Here is a 19,958-nt window from a genome sequence, read left to right on the forward strand (position 1 = left end):
TTTTGATAGTGTATAAACTGTGAATTTGTTTTGTGTGTTACATATTATATGATGTGAAGGGTAGGTTGGTGTTACAAACTAAGGTGTTAAAATGGAGTGGCATGGTGATAATATGAACATATGAATGGTAGTATACACAAAATTACTTTTTTGAAAATAAAATAAGAAACCATAATCGTTGATGGTTTTGAGAGCAGTTTAAATTTTAATCAAACACACAAGTAGATTATGAAAAAGTGTGTAAATTTCTATCAATTAAGACATTTCAATCCTTGTATATGCAGTTAAGATTTGATGACATTCAAGTAGTTGAAACAAAATGTGAAAAAACAATAACAAAATGTCAAAAACAACAAAACACAGCTTATGTTGCATAAGGAAAATTAATGTATGAAACAAAAAAATACATCAGGTTTGAAACAAAATGTCACAAATTAACCATGCAATCATAAAAGATAAAAAATCTGAAAACATAAAGAATATAAATTGCAATTACTATTCTTCACTTCCTGGAGATAAACAACGTTTGGACTGAGCATTTTTGGTTTGAACATTGTGATGGTTACGGGTATCGTGCCCAGGCTCACCACAAATTCTGCATGCCCTTGGGGGTTTCCAGCTTGGCTGATCGCCTTCTCACGTTGTGATCTTATACGATTGTGAACACCACACCCTTTGTTCCTTCTATCCATAGGAGCACGAATATTAACGTGTGTGGGCTGATTAGTATTGAGTATGTCAGCAAACATGTCTCTTTTGCTCGGTAGCGAGGCAACAAACTCTATCTCGTCCACTTTAGCTTTATAATTATTAATATACTCAGCGTAGTGGGATAACTTCTCCATGTCACCAACCAGTTGATTTATAACATGGTCGTGCACCTTGTTCATATCCCGAACAACAGAGTAAACATTGTTATTACCAATGCCATTGGCCTGATTATAAGATAATGAATGTAATGGACTATTTGCAACAGCATCTTTGGTCCACCTCCTAAGTATATATTGCCTAGGAAAAACCGTTACCTCTCCCATTCTGTGGACAAAAAAAATATGTCTACATAAAAGACCAAACTGTTCAGACCTTTTGCAACTGCAATAAACGGTTAAGTCTTCACTGCGATACATAACCTGGAAATACGAAAACCGCGTGTCACAACTTACATAATGACAACAAAATTAATTTATACACAACATATGTATTATTTAAGAACATACCTCCCATGTTGATGACGGGTAGAATTGAAAGTCCTTGATATAAAACTTTATAAAATCACCTACAACGTGATAACTCCTATACTGGCATTGGTGAATAGAGGTATCTATTTCTAACTGGACGTCAAAGAAAATGTTTCTAGTGTAAATTTCTGCAGCCTGCCTCTCTAGGGGGAAATTACTCCATATACGGGGAGATTTGTACCTACTATCGTGGTCATTTCTCCCGTGCTCGTTTCGTTGATGTTCGATTGCAGAATCAAAGTGAGCAAAGAACTCTATTAGAGTACAACGTGGGTTGAAAAACTTACCAAAAAAAATGGTTCTCACTTTCTGACCTAGATGAAGTACGCATCAGCCCAGACATGTTTTCGTCACGATAAAATGCAGGAATCCATGAGCTTCTCATTTCGTAAATATCGGTCAACCATTCATGGTCAGTTAGATGAAAATCATGCATAATCTGGCCCCACTCGTTTTCAAAATGTTCAGCGAATATCTGATCCGTCCATACTATATCGCACAGCCGTTCTTTAAAATCTGTTTCGTTGTATATCTTTGATCCAACCTGATGTTAACCAAAAAGTCAAAAACGTTATTTGTAAACCCACAAATCTTAGAAAAATATTAATTCGAAATAAGCAAGTTCATATATTTATGTGATATAAAACAATGTGTTCACCTTTGCTAAAACAATGTGCCACATGCACAATCTGTGTCTAGTATTAGGAAAAACGTCTTCAATCGCCCTCTTCATAGCAGGGTCCTAATTGGTAACAACAACTTGAGGTGTGTATCCAAATTCATTTTTAAAACATTTGAGCAACCAAGTATATGTTTCTGCCGTTTCGTTACCACGCAGAGCAGCACCGAGTGTAACGTTACAATTGTGGTTGTCAATGCCCGTAAAGGGTATAAACACCATCTTGTATCTAAAAACTATTAATAATTATAATGTTATTTACCTTGAAATACGTTAAATTATAGCCAGAAAAGTAAATATATGCAGTACTTGTTGCGTCGATACGTCGCATCAAAGGATACGACGTCTCCAAATGTGTAAAAGCTCCTCTTAGCATCTTCATCCTCCCAAAATAAACCCTTCAAAACACCATTAGGAGTAGTAGTATATTCACATGAAAAATTGGGTAGATACTCTTTCTTCCTCATGAGTCGATGGACCACCATTTCAGCATCATACTCGTTGATATATAGATTTTGGTCTCTCTTAAGTTTTTGCAATCCACCTTAGTTGCACCCACTTTTTCAAACCCACCAAAATAGTCCGCATAATATTGAACGCTCTAACTGGTCCAACATTAATGTTAGCCAAATCACTGATAAGTGTTTTCTTTGTAAAAGAAAGCTTGCGAGCTGAAGGAATAAAGTGCATATCATCCTCATGAACAAATGGGTGGTTGTGCGGCTCTATAAAATTGTATAGTTTATATTTGCCATCAGCCATTAGCTCTAATTTAGTTAATGCTTCACAACCATTAGCTCTAATTTAGTCTTGTGTTCTTCTTCTAGCGTATCAACAGCCTTAACCGTATTTTGACCTTCTTTTGAGCAGACAAAATACTTCCCCAGAATGATACCCCGAGACTTCCATTGTGTTGCTTCCTTATTGAAAAACCACCAGCTAGAGCATATATTTTGTAGAATGATTTAGCAACTTCAAGGTTGTCAAATATTATACCTTCAATGGGGTTTCATTGATGCAACACAAACTGGATAATAAGACTTTTTTCCAGATATCGGAGATATATGTTCAATACCAACCGGTTGGTAAGCAATAGCATCTATACAAACAATAAGACATAATTTATATCAAAAAAATCAAAAAACATAAATCTATTACGAACCAATTGTGTGTCTGATATGAATAATTAAAACCTACTTGCATCATTGTAGTAAACAAGAGTTGACCCATGGTGTTTACACATCATAGTCATCATCATATAAAATAGCTAATAAACAGTATCTAAAGTAACAAGTATAGATATCACACTAACCATTTTCATTCAAGTATATATATATATCTGATGACCCCAGGGTGTTTACACATCATGGTCGATCATCATCATAGAAGGCAAGTAATTAACATTATGCAAATTAATTGATTGATATAGAATTCGCATAAAAACAATCATGTGCGTTATATTAATAAACAATCAAAATTAATAAACAAATATATATGATACAAAGCAGTAATGGGAATTAAATGAAATTGACATTAATAAATACATAAACACAATTGATAGTAAGTAATTTATGTACCTTTTTCACCGTCCATCATAGAATTTATGTTTCTTAAGGTTTTTTTAATCAAAATCACTTTAACAAAGAAGAAAAGGTAGCGACGGTTACTGAATAATCGATCTTAAACATGAATCAAATCCATATCACTTAATTGTAGGAATTAAACCGGTTATTGTGATATTTTAAACAAATTTAATGGATATAAAGATTTACCTAAATACCCTTTATTTTAAATAAAAAACTATACTACTTGTCATTCATTCATTAGTTCTTATCATTCTTACAAAACAATTAATTCTTATTTAAACCATATATATATATATATATATGATCAGGATCATGAGAGAACCTTTTTGAAATTGAGAACTATGAGAACCATTTTGGACCACAAAAAACTCAAAAATAAAAAAATCATAAAATAAAAAACACAAAAATCAAAATCAAAAAAGTAAAAAAACCAAAATTCTTATTTTATCATCCTGGTTTCATAAAAAAAACTCGGTTTAGCTAAATTATATACACATATGTATAATATATACATATATATACATTTATATGCTTTTTTATAGATATGTGTATAATTTAAGATAAATGATACTGTACATATGTGTATATTACGTAACTAAAGATTTTATAAAATTATACATATGTGTATAATACGACGTTTTTTTAATTATTATTATTTTTTTTATTGAAACCGGAATGAAATATAAGAATTTTGGTTTGTTTACTTTTTTAAAATTTTTATTATTTTTGTTTTATGATTTTTTTAAATATTTTTTAAAGGTGTTTTTAGTGGTTTAAAATGGTTCTCAAAATTCTCAATTTGCAAAGGGTTCTCTTAGAATCCTTACCACATATATATATAGTTGGTATCATTTAAGAACTCCAAAAAAGCTAAAAACTGTTATGAACTCTAAACAATCAAACATTTTTTTAATTTTTTTTATATACTAACATTATTTAAGAGTAGTTTTATCATATTTTATATAAAAAATTTTGATTACATATATAAATCACAAGTTTACATATGTGTAAAATTTATTTATTAACAAATTTACATAGGTGTAAAATAAAACATAGATATGTATAAAAACTAATTTTCAAAACTGTAATTATAAATATAGGTATACAAAATGATGAAACTACACCTCAAATAACATTAACATACAAATAATTTTACAAAAAAACGTTAGTTTTCAATGGTTCATTCAAGTTTTTAAATAATTTAAGGGTTCTGTAATGATACTCATCATATATATATATATATATATATATAGAAAAGGGTTCAAATAAGAATAATAAGTTTCCTAAGAATGGTAAGAACCAACAAAATTTTGACATTTGACATTATAAATGATGGTGAAAGAACAATTATAGGAAACTATGTCGGTTATTGGTAATTTTAAATCTCAACCATTGATTAACATGATCCAATGACTTAGATTTATTCTTAGTATTCCTAGAAAACTATTTCTTTTTATTATAACTCACCGCTATATGACCACACATTTCGAGAACTTGTCGAGTTGTAAGAACTTTGAGAAACAATAATGACCACACATTGAATTAAATAAGTATTGGATTTGTGGTTGTGATTAAACCATAATATAAAAATGAGAGAGGTGAGAGAAACAATTATATTAAATTATAAAAGGGCATTTATGGAAAAATTCCTACATTATCTTTTTAGAAATGTCACATCATATCATTTTTTTTATAATAAACAAATTTGTTTAATAACTAGAATTTTTTTACAAACAGTTATTACATGAATCTTTCGGTAAAAGCTTCAAAAATCGTTAGGCTACGAGTTTAAAAACACGTAAACACACAAATTACTCAAATTACTACACAATTCATAAATGATATAAGTTACACAAATTACATCTATACCAATTACACAAATTATCCAAATTACATCAACATTAATTACACAAATTACCTAAATTATATTAATTACTCAACTACGAAATGCACAAATTACATATATTACACAAGATACATAAAGTACACAAACATACGCAAATTACTCAAATTCTCCAAAATTAAAGAAATTATACAAGTACAATACACAAATATATAAATTACATATTTTTGTTATGTAATATGCTTTTATAAGATAATTCTATTATAGCATTAAATAATAAATAGCGTTTAAAGATTGAAATATTTTTTGATTCTATAAAAATTGATAATTGTTTCAAACCGAATGTGAAATTATAGTTTATTATAAATGTAAAAACATATTATGAATGCGTAAAAATATAATATAATACAATGGTAATATTAGATTACGTGTAATGAGCATTAGGTACATTAAACCTATTTATTTTTCAAAGATATTGTAAGTAATCTTATTTTATTTAGAAGAAATTTAATTTAATGAAATTTACAAATAGGTCTAGACGCTAACAAAAAACCATTTACGTTTTTCATATTATTGTAATAAGATCCATATTATTATAATAAAAATACTAAAAATCCCATCCATGCCTTTATAAATAAAACCCATATTCAAATTCATTAACAACTAAACTTTTTATCTAGGGAGTATTTTATTTTGAAAAAAAAAATTATATGATGGATGATATAAATGGAGAGAGAAAATAATTAAATAAAGATAGTGGGTGACATGGTCATAAAGAGAGAAAGAAAATTGTTGTTAGATGGACCAAATTACCCTTCTTATATAAAATTAATTAAATGATGTGGATTAATATGGACCAAGTATTAAGTTCTGAAGTTCTTAAAACTAAGTTTGGTTCTTAATTGAAATCATATATATATATATATATATATAATATACCCGTGTGATGCGACGGGAATGACAAATTACAACGCGCTACTCGTTTTCTGTAAGTTAATAATTTTTCTTATGAATATTGTATAGTATTTGTTTTAGTTTTACTAATTCGTAGCATCGTTGTGGTTTATCTATGCCATGAGCGTTACAAATCTCAATTAAAAATAATGAACACACAAATAGACCTAATAGGACTTTGCAAACAACGGGTGCGTGGATTAAGCATGGTAACTGGTCATCTTTAATCGAACTAACGCCCTTTTCTTACATGTTGGACAAATTACACGTAAAAGGAATTATCAATAATTTAAAAACAAACAATGATTAAACCAGTTTGAGCAAACACAAATATATCATAACTTTGAGTGAATGTAGGAAATGAACATGCACTACAAAATTAAACTTTTTATTAAGAAATCAACTCTAGACAAAGCCAAGTCAACCAAAAAAGTTCAACGCTTTAAGCCTTTACATAATTCAACACTAAAAACATAAAAAAAATAAGAAAAAAAAGTTGCTAACTTTAAACTCGCTTTTAGTCTAACTACACATCCAATGTTATTTATTACCAATAAAAACACCAACAAAACCTTTACCAAATCGTTGAGTTTGTAGACACCTCACCAGGCCAATTTGAATGTTGCCATCATCATTTATTATTCCACAGCTAATCTAATAAGCTATACCACAAGGTAATACAAAGGTTAAAATATTACACCAAAGATTAAAAAAAAGCATTGATCATTAATGTATCTTACTTTCAGTTGATGAAACAAGAAGTTATTTCAATATTAATGCACACATGCAGCTGACCATAACCTTGTTATTGATTGGTGATAAATTATCCATTTTTTTGTGTATTTATCTCTCATTTCAATTAACAAACTTAGGTTCTCATATTAGAATAGACCGTTAGAACTATAAAATAAAAATGTTGAAAGTAGAAAATAGATAAAAAATAGTGTAAAAAAATTTGGTTTTACTTTTAAAAGTTAATTGATATATGAAAATTTAAGTTGAATAGTTTGTATCCGAAGCATTGTTTACTCACTTTGTTTAAATGTGATAGTTTTAACCGTTTTATAAGAAAATGGCCAATTCAGACTTTATGTTTATGGTTAAAAGAAATATCGAATATAGGTTAAAATTGAGTTGTGTCAAAAGTCACTTGATTCATATTTAAATGTATAAAACATCTTGAATCTTTTTATTAATATTTTTAAAATTATAGTTTTTGAACTTGTATTACCTTAAGTATTCTAAAAACTTTAGAAATAGGACAAAACGTATATGCAAGTCAAACCTTCGGTTCCATTTAACCACGGTTTTATAGCAGGCCGCGTGAGCTTTTTGTTACCCTAGCCACCATTATTTGCAAACTACTCCATGTACTCCCGTAGCCTGTATCCAAACTTTAAAAAATTTATAGAGTTAAACAAAAATACAATCTAATTAAAGAATCTGCAATAGGCATAGGATTATTGGTTATCGTATATACAAAAAAGAATGTATGCAACTTTTAACCTGTTTGACCCATCTCCGTTTTGCCAAAAGTTTTGACCTGGATCATTAAGCTAAAATACATTCCCCCCCCCCCAATCAACCCATTCAACTCGTTTAACTTACAAGAGATCACACACCGCTTGGCTCGTGATTAGTTTCATTTCAGTTTGCTATTTTGATTGTTAATTTTGTTTAAATTTTTTTGGGTTTTACTTTTGGATTTTAAGTTCGAATCTGTATCAGTTTATTCAGTTTTTTTGGCTTCAATTTCAGTTTTTTAGCTTTGTTTCAGTCCAGTTTTAGTTTATTCATTTTTTGGATAGAGTTCGGTTATTTTTTATTTATTGTCTAGCTTCATTTTTAGTATTTTCAGTTTTTTATTTTGGTTTTATTTTGTGTAGATTTTTTTAGTTGTTGGCTTCATTTCAGTTTAGTACTTTGGTTTTCGCTTTTAGCTCTGTGGCTTCATTTCAGTTCGCTTTCAGTTTATTCACTATCTGGTTTTTGTTCGGTTTTAATTTTTTTATGTTTCAGTATGCCTTTTTCCAGTTTTTATTTTGGGTTTTTTGGTTTTTAGTTTTTGGTTTCGATTTGATTTTTTTAAATGTTGGTTTCGGTGCAGTTTAGTTTCAGATTTTTTTGATTTTAGATTCAAATTTTAGTTCCGTTTTGGTTCGGTTTCATTTTATTCGGTATTTTAAAATGGGTTCTATTTCATTTCGGCTTTGCTTTTTTAGATTTGTTTTAGTTAGGTTTCGGTTTTGTAGAAGAAAGGGTTAGATTCCTTACCAATATTTAACTGTTACGGAGTGATGAAGATTTCAATATCGGGTCCAAGTTGGCAACCCACGTCACAAGTTATGACATTCAACGAAAAATGGCCTCCTTTACATGATATGTCGCTGCATATTTAATAGATCATGGCTGATGTAGGTCCTCCTAATCATCATTCTTTATGGCTTAAACGTTCAAAAAATAATAAATATAAACAACTTTTACATGTGTAATAATAAAATGGGTTCGCTTTTAAATATCTTATCTCATTTATGTTCATTCATGAACCGTTTGTCACTTTGTATTGTTAACGAATGAACATAAACAAACACGAACACGTTCATGTTGTTAACAAACAGAAAAATATTTAACATTGTGCACATGTGCTACACCATAAACAAACACGAACACTGTACCTCTTTTCGTCTCTCTGCATGTGTGCTACACCAGAACATTGGTGCTGATGCAGAAGTAGGATTGGGCATTATTGCCCTTGCTGATGCGGCAGTGTTAATGTGTCATTACTTGAATCACCAAAAATTTCATTTGCATGTCTTACATATTCAAATGTACATTTCTTTACTTTATACTCTTGACTGCATATGTGTTTTAATATCAGAGTTTAAATTCCTATTGACAGAAACACTGGTCAATAGTGACTGAATCCACTTCTTTGTCCATACATATATTAGCAACCACCTCTATTCCCATGGAACTGCATAGATGAAATTGGAATTAAAATAATTATACAAATTAGATTCCCAAGATTAGAGTAATATACCTATAAACAGTAACAAAAGAGAGTCGTCAACCATTACATAATAAAATAAAAAATAGACAAAATAAGGTTTATTGCATATACATATTTACATAGCAGAACTCAATTACACGATCAGTCTGTCAAAAATATGTGTAATTTATGGGAAACTAAATAGTAAATGCATAGACAAATCAGTTTTCCCCGTTTTAAATAACTAAAAAAGTAACTAACCGAGGGCCTCCGGCATTTGGTCGCAGTCATTCCACACTATCATTTTCTGTTGGGTCGTCCCTATTCAGAATAGTAAACTGTTAGAACATGTGTGCTAACAAACTTAATTGACATACAATTTAAAAAATCAATAGAACGAAGACGGAAGACCAAACAAAATAAATCTATCAGTAGAAATGATCCAACTTTAAATATAATAGGTCTCTGAAATCTGTCCAATATTATTAATTGATCTCCCAATTCCACCATACAAATTATATTTTCTTTTTTTTTCAATTAAAGCTGAAATGGCAACAAATTGAATCCTTTGTTTATCTGGTGCCATACCTAGCTCTCTCAGCTTATTTTAATATGAATGCTGACTTAAAAAAAAAGAAAAAAAAAACCATCGTCATCATCAATATTCAACTGTATACAGTGAGTTTTGAGTTCAACAAGATAAGAAAACAAAACTAAAAATATCAATAGACCCACAAAACACAAAGCACGAACATAGAATTGACTAACCTTGAAACTGTTGATGTCATCCGAAGCGAAGACACCCTAAACCCTGAACACGAACACACACAACAACAGTCATTATCAAGAAATTAAACCACCGAAGTGCTATGCACAGAATTAAAAACTACCTTCCTATCAGAGGGATAGAACACATTACCACAATTTCAGCCGCTAACATAATTTCGATATGTGTGGAAAAAATCTAACCTCGAGCAAAAGCCATTAATCGCAAATCCAGGCTCCATAAACACAGGACCGACGACGACCTACGTTGAATGTACAAGGCCATCAATTATAGCAGAAATCAGAAGGCGCCGTTGAATGTATAGGTTAGTGTGGAGATCGGTTATGAAGTCAGGATGAGAGGAAATCGATGAGATCTGGTAATTGAACTGAAATTCAAATTTCGAAACCCTCATGATATTGTATAATAGCATTAGCCACTTGTACATCAGTTTTGAGTAAAAGACGGTTTTGCCCTTTCTACATGTATTATAATATATATATATATATAGGAACTCATTCGTTAAAAAAATGTTTGGTCCTTGGATGGCCGCCCCCTTGTGACATTCGTTAATTTCGGGTTTTATTTGTATTCGTTGGTGTATTCGTATATCATGTAAACCGACCTGATTTATATCCTGAATATTTCAAATATATAAAATATTGGATTTTATGTTACATGATTGTTTTATACTTGTCGGATCTCAAAAACATCCTTTTCGGTCCCTTAAATGGCCTTAAAACGCTTAAAAACAACTCCGGGGGGCCAAAACTGTCAATTTTGAAAGTTCAGAATTTCCACCAGGTGACTTTAGCGTCGTGCTAAGGTCAAGGGTAGAGACCTTAGCGCCGCGCTAAAGGCAGTCTGCACCAGCTCGTTTTTTGTTAGTTTTTAAGCAAACATGTGACTTAAACCATCCCATTTTCATGCAAAACTCTTTATGCTTAACCATTTCAACTTACCCTATATATACACCACCATTTCCTTTCATTCTCCCCTACTACAACTCCAAAATCTCTCCCAAATACAAAGATCTTAATGTTATTTTCTTAGTGTTCTTGAAGGTTTGACTTCAAAAAGTCAAACTGAGTTTAATCTTTCATTCTAATTAACTTATGTAGTCTTATTAACACTTGTTTATGATTGTACAACATATATATAATAAACACCCCTTGTTACATTTGGTAGTTACTTCTTCGGTTCCGATCGGTGAGGTTTCGGACCTTGTAAGCCAAGGCTTCATGGAGGACTTACGTGGTCCTTGTTATATATTTTACGCATCTAACAATCTAATTTTATAACTAACCATGCATAACTTCTGCTCATTTTAGTTTATTTACAAGTTCCATGGTTATGGGTTGAGGGTCTATGCTTCGGTTTAACCGTAAATAGCTCAAAACCGTAAACTGAACTTTTGCTTACTAGTTTTGTTAATATAGTTGTTTAAACATGTTTAATGTTAGATTTGAGTTTCTAAAATCATTTTACAAGTTATTTGATATTGGGTATGTGGAAACCATCTATGAACTTATTGGGAGATGGAAACCGATCAAAACCGAACTCTTGTTCAAAGACTTTATTGTTAACTTTTTGGTTGTAAAACTTAACTTTCCTCAATTATAAATTATTATACAAGTTCTTGGATATTTGTGCATGTGGAAAACATGAATGAACTATTTGTGAGATGGAAACTGAACCAAACCGAACTAAACCGATTTTCACTCGCTTAAGACACACAAGTGTGTTTTTAGCTATCAAGGCTTGTATATTTCTTTAAAAATAGTTTACAAACTGATTTTAATTATTTTCTTAAGTACTTGGAGATGTTGGATCCAACTTGCTCTCATAACAAAGTTTGGACCGACAAAACCGAATACTCGCTTAACGTACGTTGATAGTTCTAAAACAATAGAACTACATACTTGGATAAGTATTATTAAGTTTTATTGAGTTATCTCATAAAATTCATTATTTTTCAAAGTTGACTTTGGGTTTGACCAATTATCAAGACCCGAACCAACAACCCGAAACACTCGTTAAAACCCGTTTTAGTATCTTTATTCCAAAGGGACTTGCATTCATGCATTTTTACCCACCTTATTACTCAACATTGTTAAGTAAAAATTAAGGTTAGATACTTTAATTACGAACAAACTTATATTTTTAAAGGGTTATTGTTATAAATTCGTAAGTATTTACATTTTAAACCTTAAACTTTAAATTGCTGCATTTCTTATCATTTATTCCAATTAAAGACTTCTTAGACAACCTTTCAAATACAAGACTTCCTTTCACCTAACCTTGCCCATTAAACGTCATCCTTCCGATTACCCGTTATTTACCGATCAAGTTTATAACTTGAATGTGAGTACTTTCATACCCGTTATTTTACAATCTAATTTTATCATTGCTAACTAACCATGCTTAACTCTGCTCATTTTAGTTTATTTACAAGTTCCGTGGTTATGGGTTGAGGGTCTATGCTTCGGTTTAACCGTAAATATCCCAAAACCGTAAACCGAACTTTTGCTTACTAGTTTTGTTAAAATAGTTGTTTAAACATGTTTAATGTTAGATTTGAGTTTCTAAAATCATTTTACAAGTTATTTGATATTGGGTATGTGGAAACCGTCTATGAACTTATTGGGAGATGGAAACCGAACTAAAACCGAACTCTTGTTTAAAGACTTTATTGTTAATTTTTTGGTTGTAAAACTTAACTTTCTTCAATTATAAATTATTATACAAGTTCTTGGATATTTGTCAATGTGGAAACCATCAATGAACTATTGGTGAGATGGAAACCGAAACAAAACTAACTAAGATGATTTTCACTCGCTTAAGACACATAAGTGTGTTTTTAGCTATCAAGGCTTGTATATTTCTTTAAAAATAGTTTACAAACTGATTTTAATTATTTTCTTAAGTACTTGGAAATGTTGGATCCAACTTGCTCTCATAACAAAGTTTGGACCGACAAAACCGAACACTCGCTTAACGTACGTTGATAGTTCTAAACAATAGATCTACATACTTGGATAAGTCTTGTTAAGTTTTATTGAGTTATCTCATAACATTCATTATTTTGAAAAGTTGACTTTGGGTTTGACCAATTATCAAGACCCGAACCAACAACCCGAAACACTCGTTAAAACCCGTTTTAGTATCTTTATTCCAAAGGGACTTGCATTCTTGCATTTTTACCCACCTTATTACTCAACAATGGTTGAGTATATATTAAAGTTAGATACTTTAACCCGGTTACGAGCAAACTTACATATTTAAAGGGTTATTTTTATAAATTCTTAAATATTTACATTTTAAACCTTAAACTTTAAATTGTTGCATTTCTTATCATTTATTCCAATTAAAGACTTCTTAAACAACCTTTCAAATACAAGACTTCCTTTCACCTAAACCTTGCCCATTAAACCTCATCCTTCCGGTTACCCGTTATTTTACCGATCAAGTTTATAACTTGATTGTGAGTACTTTCATACCCCGTGTCTATCTTTAATTTTGGGGGTGACATTTCATCTTATCTAAACTAAATGTTTTATACTTGGGTCTTAAACCACAAACGTTATTGTATACTTTACTTAAATACTTGCTCGATTTGGTGTTCTATGATCATATGCATATGTGTTTATCGCTTTTGGTTGGTTGATCTATAAATCCTAGACTACTAGGCATCCCCTTGTAGCAAGGTATCATTAACGTAATGCAATTAACGATAACTATTAAATCCTAGACTATTTGGCATCCCTTTATAGTTAGGTGTCGCTAACGTAATTCTATTAGCAATATCTATTTATCCAAGTTATTGCTTTTATTTATCGTTTTGTATACAAGTTTTGTGGTATTTCATTACTATATACTATATGATCAAACTTATGAATTGCTCACCAACCTTTGTGTTGATAAACTTAATTTCATGAAACGTTACAGGTTTGACTTTGGTTGACTCGAGAACTTGACGAAAAACGTTATCAAGACCATTAGGATATTAGTAAAAAAAATAATAAATTTGTTTACTTGTATTCAATTTGTTTTGTATGAACAAGATGTGTTGTTTATTGATTTATGAAATAAATGAGTTGATTAAATATTGTCACTTTAATAGTGTCTTGTGTTTTGGGCAATCCGTTGCATCCCGGCATGTTCCGCCTTTGGTCGGGTGTGACAGATTGGTATCAGAGCCACAAGACTATACGATAGATGGTTAGACGTAACGACCTAGTATAGTTTTCACTTTAGGGTCCTTATACATGTTGCCTATACGTGTTTACTCTACTTGATTGTTCAATACACTTGCTTATATATATACTTACTTATTTCATCAAAATCGTAATATACACAAACACTCGAAACATTATAAGGTATCCTTACCTTACTTTTGTTTAATATTTATATATGCACATACACATGCATTCTCATAATAATCTAAGGTATCCTTACCTTACCGCAAAAACATTAGTTTTTATTTATGTTTTATGAATCACGAGCTTAACTTGGATCCCGTTATTTCAAATCTCCTTAAAGATTGTCTCATATGAGATGACCACTTTAAGTTGTCAAATGCGAGCGTTCCGGTCGCCATCCTAATTTTCGGTGTTGAAACAATAGAACCACGGTGGTTCGTGGACTAGTGTTTTGACATGACGTTGTATTCCGATTTATTATTTTTGTTACAATCGTTATTTGAGTCGAAAACATGAAGAAAACGCGGTGGTACGTGCACATATTTAGACTCTAACAAGGTATTTTATAAAAAGGTTTTTAGTGTCGGAATATCAAGTCATGGTGGTTCATGCACGATTTTTCCGCCTCTAAATCTTAAGACATTATTTACAAATTTCAAAGATTTAAACAATTTTTCCGTTTTACTTTGTCATATAAATTCTAATCACAAAATTCTCGTTTATATAATTCTATTTGACCATTATGATTCATTCTAATATGTTTTGATTTCACATGGTAAAGTTTTTTTATACAAATTTTCTCATTTTGATTTCACCGTGATTTTTGTTACAAAATTCACTTATTACGATCTCTTCAATATAAGTTAAAAAATGATAATATATATGAACTATTTATAGTGACTTTTAATATGCCATCTTTGTTCACTAAGACTATTTATAAACTCAATTTTTATTTTATAAATTCCATCATATTTTAAAAGGTTTTATGATAAGTTCTACCTTAAGTTTCAAGTAAATCTCTTATTATATAAACTTTAAGTTGTCTTTAAAGTTTTCATACAAGATTTCATAAAACCCTATTTTTTATAATGATCCCGTTCATTTTGAAACTATCATTTCACAATATCGATTATTTAAATTCTCACGACATTATAATTACACTATATTATATGATACACATGGTAGAATTTTCGTTATCCCAAATTTATTTTCAAAACAACTTTCATTATGCAATCCTTGGTTCATTATAAATTTTCACCAATAAAATTTTGCATCATACGTTTTCTTTTTTTTAAATTTCTTATGGTAGTTTCGCTTTGATTTAATAGAAATTCACAAACTTAAAGCTTGTAATTTCTTGAAATCCTCATACAAAACTTCATAGAAATTATATTTTAAAGACAAAATCATTTATGTCGATTTCTCGATTTACAACGCCGGTCATTTTAACTTATCGTGATGTTTTTGTTATACGTTATTAAATAACTAACTTGGTAAAATTTTCATTACGCAAATTTCTATACTCAAAACAAACTTTCATCATTCATATTGATACCTCGTAACAAATTTCGACATTCAAATTCACTTATTCTTTTTATATTTATTTCCTCATACGCAAGGAATTTTATTTTAATCTTGTAAAAATTTATTTTGTTTCCTTATGACAATCGGCTCTTATTTTTGCAATAAACTTCAAAATTCAAACTCTAATAACTTAGTTTCCGATGATATTTTTTTCACTATTTAATTTTAAGCTTTTCAAGAAAACGATTTACGTTACGCGGGCTTGTTTGATTCAAAATTTCCTTGTAAATTATTTTACAACTTAAACTGAACCGACGTATCGTAATAACTTCCATAATGTAGAAAACTTTTAGCAAAAAAAAAATGTTGTGTGATTCACAAGCTTGAATCTCAATATTTTATTTACAATATATATATATATAGGGGATGGATCTTGCGAGAAGTGTTATTACAGCGAGAAGTGCGAGAAGTGAAGGTATAACTCCGTTAATCCCTAATTTCACTCCCTTTCATATGCTGTTACATACATATATGTTGGTATGTTGTATTTATGTCTTAATTACACATTCAAACCTACCTACAAACATATAAATGTACCGAGCCACATTCAAACATATGTACCTACACACATACAAACATACATACACATATACCAACATACGTACACATATACAAACATACGTACCTACACACATACATATCCACCTACACAACACACCTACACATAAGAAAGGGAGTGAAAATAGGGATTAATGGAGTTACACCTTCACTTCTCGCACTTCTCGCTGTAAAAAAACTTCTGAAATGATCCAATACACACACATATATATATATATATATATATATATATATATATATTAACTTGTAATTTTAATTATCAAAATTTTCATGGATGTTTCAATCACTATTTATAAATTATGATATTTTCAGTTGAATACTTATTAGTAGTCAAAAATTTCCTAAACGAAACCCCAAAGCTTCTAAACACACGTGTTCCATCTCGAGTTACCACCTTAAATCAAACCATCCTCTCACTTCAAAAGTTTTCCCACACACTTAAATCTTTCCTCAATATGAATGAAACCTGAACATCGAATGTATACCTGCGTCAACTCAAACCCCATGCAAATCCAAGATATACAAAATCAACCCAACAAAAGGCCCTAAATACCGACACTGTACGCCATGAAAACCTATCCAACTCACTATCCAAATACTTCAATGACACCGACAAACACACACAAATGTCGTGAACGTATACAAACCTAAGCTTACCCAACTATGACCCAACCTTTCGACCTATACTATGTCAAATCACAAACCGTGTCGCCACACCGTTCCCATCCAACCATAGGGCTTGATATCAAAAGTAGCAACCCCGAACACTCCTTACAAAATACATGATAAACCGAATCTCAACCCAAACTAGTCAAGATCAAATTATCCAACCCATCAACTTAACCCGAGTTCAAGTAAGTAAAACCTCACCTACATAGCCAACCATTACTCACACAAATCATCTAAGCCTAACCAACTCAAACGACCTAAACTCAACAAACCTCATCAATCCAACTCAAGAAAACCCAACTACGCAAGACAACCAAAACACACTCACCCTTCACTAAATTTCCAAACCATTCACCATTCGAAGCCTAAAACAGGTCCCTACACACGCAAGCTTCATTTTTCCCTATTTTTTTATATATACAAATAGTGTATTTATAACGGCCTCATGTGTTTAAATAATCATTTTTAAATTATAAACTCTTTCAAGGAAAACGATTTACGTATTCTGCTCATATTTTATAAATCATCTTTCTAGAATATAATATTGTCATGACAACAAAATTTTATTATGAGGAAATTGGTTTTCAAAGAGATTGTTAAACGATTATACGTGTGTTTTCAAGGTTTTAAATATTGTCACCTAAGGTGATAAATCTCTTAATAACTTTATAAATACGAGGTTTCATTTTGATTGTTGAATGCGAGATTTATTCAATAACAAATTACAACTTTCCTTATTTTGCATAAACGCAATGATCGTGGATTTACAAATCTTTTTGGGACGCATTTATAAATGCTTTATGCTAGATACTGTGACTCAAATTTTCGTTCGATAACGGTTTATGCGAATTATTACCTCTTATTATCGCAAGCATCATTTCTTCACAAATTATTTTCATCACAACAACCTTATGTATACAAATTCCTTTAACAATTTGGCTTACAAGATTTACTTTCGATAATGAGCAAAACGTTTCTCTAGCAATGCATTAACGCGAGGCTATGTTATTATTATATTCATTTTTTTTGGAAACGAATGAACGGTTTTACTTAAAGACGTCATTTTTCAATTTCATCCTATATGACACGCGAATTACATTTTGCATTGTTTTTTCGAGTCTCGCTGATTTTTTTTTCGATTTCTTTTCAATTGATGAGATGTTTCGATAGTAATATTACACACATGAGATTTCATTTTGAGTTTTGATTATTCATGGCCGAATTTAAGTTATTCAATTACAAAATTGTGTAATAATTTCAAAACCTCAAGTTCGCTAAAAAAAATTCGTTTATCTTTTAAACGATATTTTCATGACTATGTTATTCATATTTGAGCATTTATGCATTTCAAAGTGAAACACGATTCTATGCCTTATTCTATATCATTTCATCTAATCTATTAAGCGGCCTATGTGTGGTTGTCCGCAAGTTTTGGCGCTATAAGAAACCGTTACTATAATGACGATTATATAAATGCTTTCACAATAGTAGCCGTATTCACGTTTTGTCGCATTTCATCGATTGTTTAGGTTGATAATCAAATCCTGTTTATTTTAAGTTTGATACATGTATGCGTCACCCTAAAGGAACTCACCTCTTTTCTCACATTAATACATTTCACGAAATCATATTCTCAACTACTTATAACCTCGAGTTTGTTCACGTATGAAACTCATCGTACGATGTTATTGTTAATTGTATAGTTGTTTATTCCATCCTTATGCGTTCATTTATTGGGTTTCACATTTTTCACTTGTCGAATTTTCGTCTCCATTTATTGGATTTCTTGTTTCCATTTATCGGAGTCCTCATTATCGGATTTTCGTTTATCGATTTTATCTAGTACATCGATTTATAGGCATTGATATTTATCGTGATGATTTTTAACATCAAATCTTATTTCATATTGTTTATCCTAAAATTTTCTTGTATTTATTCTATCGTCTTTACTTATTTTAAACCGAATTGTTAGTTCCACCGTGATTTATATCTTAAAATTTTATGTATCCCATTTTTCTTGCTCATTTAAAAGTTAATCCCGAAATTTTCAACCGCTGGTATTGGTTTATCAATATTTGTAAAATTCAACAGATTTATGCACGTTTCTAATGTTTAAAATTTTGAATAAATATGTCTCTTAAACCACATAATGGAACGAACCATGTGGACCATACGACGATCTACATAATTATGGGTGCACACTTAATTATCGAAATCCCCGTATGGAAGCCATAGTAAGTACACTTGTGTGCGATAACTCAGACCCGAGGATGATAGTGGAAACACGATAAAAATGTGAATTATGATAAGGGCATGGTGGATACACCACCGGTACATCCTATGTATAAGTGCCTTTATTATGTTTCTCATTTGTGACATTTTTCGAGTCATGCAAGGATTGACGTTATTCTTTAAAAAAATATTTGTTCATGCAATTATTTTGCTAAAAGCAATATTCGTTAGTAATTATTATTTTTTTAGTTTATTTTAATATCGGGACGAAATTTCCAAAAAGTTGGGGATACTGTGACATTCGTCAATTTCGAGTTTTATTTGTATTCGTTTGTGTATTCGTTTATCAGATAAACCGACCTGATTTATATCCCGAACTTTTCAAATATATAAAATATTGGATTTTATGTTACATTATTGTTTTATACTTGTCGGATCTAAAAAACACCTTTACGGTTCCTAAAATGGCCTTAAAACACTTAAAATCAACTCCGGGGCCAAAACTGCCAATTTTGAAAGTTCAGAATTTCCACCAGGTGACATAAGCGCCGAGCTAAGGTCAAGGGCAGAGACCTTAGCGTCGCGCTAAAGGCAGTTTACACCAGCTCATTTTTTGTTAATTTTTAAGCAAACATGTGACTTAAACCATCCCATTTTC

At 30.7% G+C, this 19,958-nt stretch overlaps 1 protein-coding gene across 1 annotated transcript; it reads right to left on the reverse strand.

The window, feature by feature from the left end:
• Positions 1-446: 446 nt before the first annotated feature.
• Positions 447-3,160, reverse strand: LOC143603430 (protein FAR1-RELATED SEQUENCE 1-like). Its single transcript, XM_077080217.1, has 8 exons — positions 3,115-3,160; positions 2,946-3,016; positions 1,897-1,980; positions 1,545-1,782; positions 1,218-1,492; positions 1,026-1,130; positions 567-935; positions 447-464 (listed from the first exon to the last, which is right to left on the reverse strand). The coding sequence occupies exons 1-8, from the start codon at positions 3,158-3,160 to the stop codon at positions 447-449; spliced, it is 1,206 nt and encodes a 401-aa protein (XP_076936332.1).
• Between the last annotated feature and the right edge of the window lie 16,798 nt (positions 3,161-19,958).

This window comes from Bidens hawaiensis, unplaced genomic scaffold, assembly GCF_021521415.1.
Source record: "Bidens hawaiensis isolate Kalapana, Puna unplaced genomic scaffold, B.hawaiensis_p1.1 tig00061612_1, whole genome shotgun sequence".
NCBI lineage: Eukaryota > Viridiplantae > Streptophyta > Magnoliopsida > Asterales > Asteraceae > Bidens > Bidens hawaiensis.